Source organism: Osmerus mordax, chromosome 21 (assembly GCF_038355195.1).
Source record: "Osmerus mordax isolate fOsmMor3 chromosome 21, fOsmMor3.pri, whole genome shotgun sequence".
NCBI lineage: Eukaryota > Metazoa > Chordata > Actinopteri > Osmeriformes > Osmeridae > Osmerus > Osmerus mordax.
Genome location: NC_090070.1, coordinates 11,591,855 through 11,594,354, shown reverse-complemented (window position 1 = coordinate 11,594,354; position 2,500 = coordinate 11,591,855). Strand labels below are relative to the sequence as shown.

The 2,500-nt window shown below is 52.6% G+C and overlaps 1 protein-coding gene across 1 annotated transcript in view; it reads left to right on the top strand.

The window, feature by feature from the left end:
* man2b1 (mannosidase, alpha, class 2B, member 1) overlaps positions 1 to 2,500 on the top strand; it is a gene marked incomplete in the record, with an annotated part of 7,681 nt that overhangs the window by 1,516 nt on the left and 3,665 nt on the right. Inside the window, 8 exon segments of the mRNA XM_067259333.1 lie at positions 1 to 183; positions 395 to 527; positions 977 to 1,122; positions 1,354 to 1,553; positions 1,721 to 1,740; positions 1,743 to 1,840; positions 2,045 to 2,123; positions 2,218 to 2,331. The exon segment at positions 1 to 183 is cut by the window's left edge and continues 11 nt beyond it. Of these exon segments, the coding sequence (XP_067115434.1) occupies positions 1 to 183; positions 395 to 527; positions 977 to 1,122; positions 1,354 to 1,553; positions 1,721 to 1,740; positions 1,743 to 1,840; positions 2,045 to 2,123; positions 2,218 to 2,331 (973 nt within the window).

Below are 2,500 nucleotides of genomic sequence, written 5' to 3'. Positions count from 1 at the left end.
TTTGTGAACGGGGGCTGGTGTATGAGCGATGAGGCCACCACTCACTACAGTGCGGTGGTGGACCAGATGACTCTGGGGCTGCGCTTCCTCAACGACACCTTCGGGGCGTGCGGCCGCCCCCGCGTGGCCTGGCACATAGACCCCTTCGGCCACGCCCGCGAGCACGCCTCCATGTTCGCCCAGGTGGGGAACGCACTCTGACTCAAGCTAAGCTCTCACTCTCTCTCTCTCTCTCTCTCTCTCTCTCTCTCACTTTCACACTCTCTCTCTCTCTCTCTCACTTTCACACCCTCTCTCTCTCTCTCTCTCCCACTCTCTCTCACTTTCACTCTCTCTCTCTCTCTCTCTCACACACACTCTCACTCTCTCTCTCGTCCATCTTGTTCTCCTCCAGATGGGTTATGACGGCTTCTTCTTCGGTCGTCTTGACTACCAGGACCGTGATCGTAGGATGCTGGCCAGGGAGCAGGAGCTTCTCTGGAGGGCTTCAGACAGCCTCCCCTCCCCTGCCGCCGACCTGTTCACTGGTACACACACACTCACACACACACTCACACACTCACTCACACTCACACACACACTCACACTCATAGGTACACATATACAACTGACACGAGGGAGTCAGTTGGCTGAGCGGTGAGGGAGTCGGGCTAGTAATCCGAAGGTTACCAGTTCGATTCCCGGTCATGCCAACTGACGTTGTGTTCTTGGGCAAGGCACTTCACCCTACTTGCCTCAGGGAGAATGTCCCTGTACTTACTGTAAGTCGCTCTGGATAAGAGCGTCTGCTAAATGACTAAATGTACAAAATGTAAAATATATAAGTACACAGACCAACCCAACTCGTAAACACAGAGGTACACACATATATATGTACACATACACACACACAGGTGTTGCTGTTTACCAGAAACCTCGAATCCAGCTTAACCTTGAACCCCTCGTTGACCTCTGACCCTTCTCCCGTTACCCCCAGGTATCCTCCCCAACGGGTACAACCCCCCTGAGGGGTTCTGCTGGGACCAGTCATGTGACGACCCTCCAATCAGGGACGACCCTGACCTGGAGGACTACAACGTAGACGATGTGGTTTCCCGCTTCCTGACCATTGCACGTGCTCAGGTTAGACACACACACACACACAAACACACAGTGAACACACACACAGTGAACACACACAGTGAACACACTCACACACACACAGTGAACACACACACTCACACACGTCAGGACTGCAATCATTTGTCGGAAAACATACACCAGGACTATAACTCTGTCAGTCGAATCTGTGATGACTCTGATGACACACACACACGTACACACACGTACACACTCCCTCTCTCTCTCCTCCAGTCGTTGGTCTACAAGACCAACCACATCATCATGACCATGGGCTCAGACTTCCAGTACGAGAACGCCAACCTGTGGTACAAGAACCTGGACAAGCTGATTCGCTACGTCAACGGCCAGCAGGCCAATGGCAGTAACGTCAACGTTCTCTACTCCACCCCCTCCTGCTACCTCCAGGAACTACACCGAGCCAACCTCACCTGGTACGCACTGCAAGCCTCTCACAGGGGTGGACCAGGGGTGGACCAGGACGAAGACTGGACCAGCTGGGCTAGGAGGCTGGGTTTATCATTGTTCTCAACATCACATCACTTTTCTTTTTTTTTTCTGTCTCTCCCTCCGTCTCTCTCCCCCTCCCCCCCCCCTCCAGGGCTCTGAAGACTGATGACTTCTTCCCTATGCTGATGCAGCTCATGACTTCTGGACGGGCTACTTCACCAGTCGGCCTGCCCTCAAACGCTACGAGAGACTCAGCAACAGCTACCTGCAGGTCCTCCCTCTCTCTCTCTCTCTCTCTCTCTCTCTCTCTCTCTCTCTATCTATCTATCTACCTCTCTCTCTCTACCGCTCCCTCTACCTCTTTCCATCTCTCTACCTCTCTACCTCTCACTCTCTATATGTCTTTCTCTTTTTCAATCTTTCTCTCTCCCTCTTCATCTTTCTCTGTCAAACCAACAGTGTGTGTGTGTCTTAGACCTGTAACCAGTTGGAGGTTCTAGGTGGGCCTCTGTCCAGACAAGGTGTCTTTGGAGCAGGAGACAGTGACACCATGAGTAAGTACACCGTTTCCTGTCACACTGCTACAAGCCTGACCCTGATTGGAGGACAGCCGGGGTGACGGACAGTGTTCTGTTCTCTGATTGGCAGAGAAGGCCATGGCCGTAGCTCAGCATCACGACGCCGTATCCGGGACGGAGAAGCAGCACGTTGCCAACGACTATGCCAGGAGACTGGCCAACGGCTGGAAGCACTGTCAGGTGTGTGTGTGTGTGTGTGTAAGATAGAGATAAGATAAGATGTGTGTATGTGTAAGATAAGAATGCAAGACATTCAATGTTTTGATTCTCTCTCTCTCTCTCTCTCTCTGCCTCTCTGCCTCTCTGCCTCTCTCCCCTCTCTCTGTCTCTCCCCTCTCTCTCTCTCTCTCTCT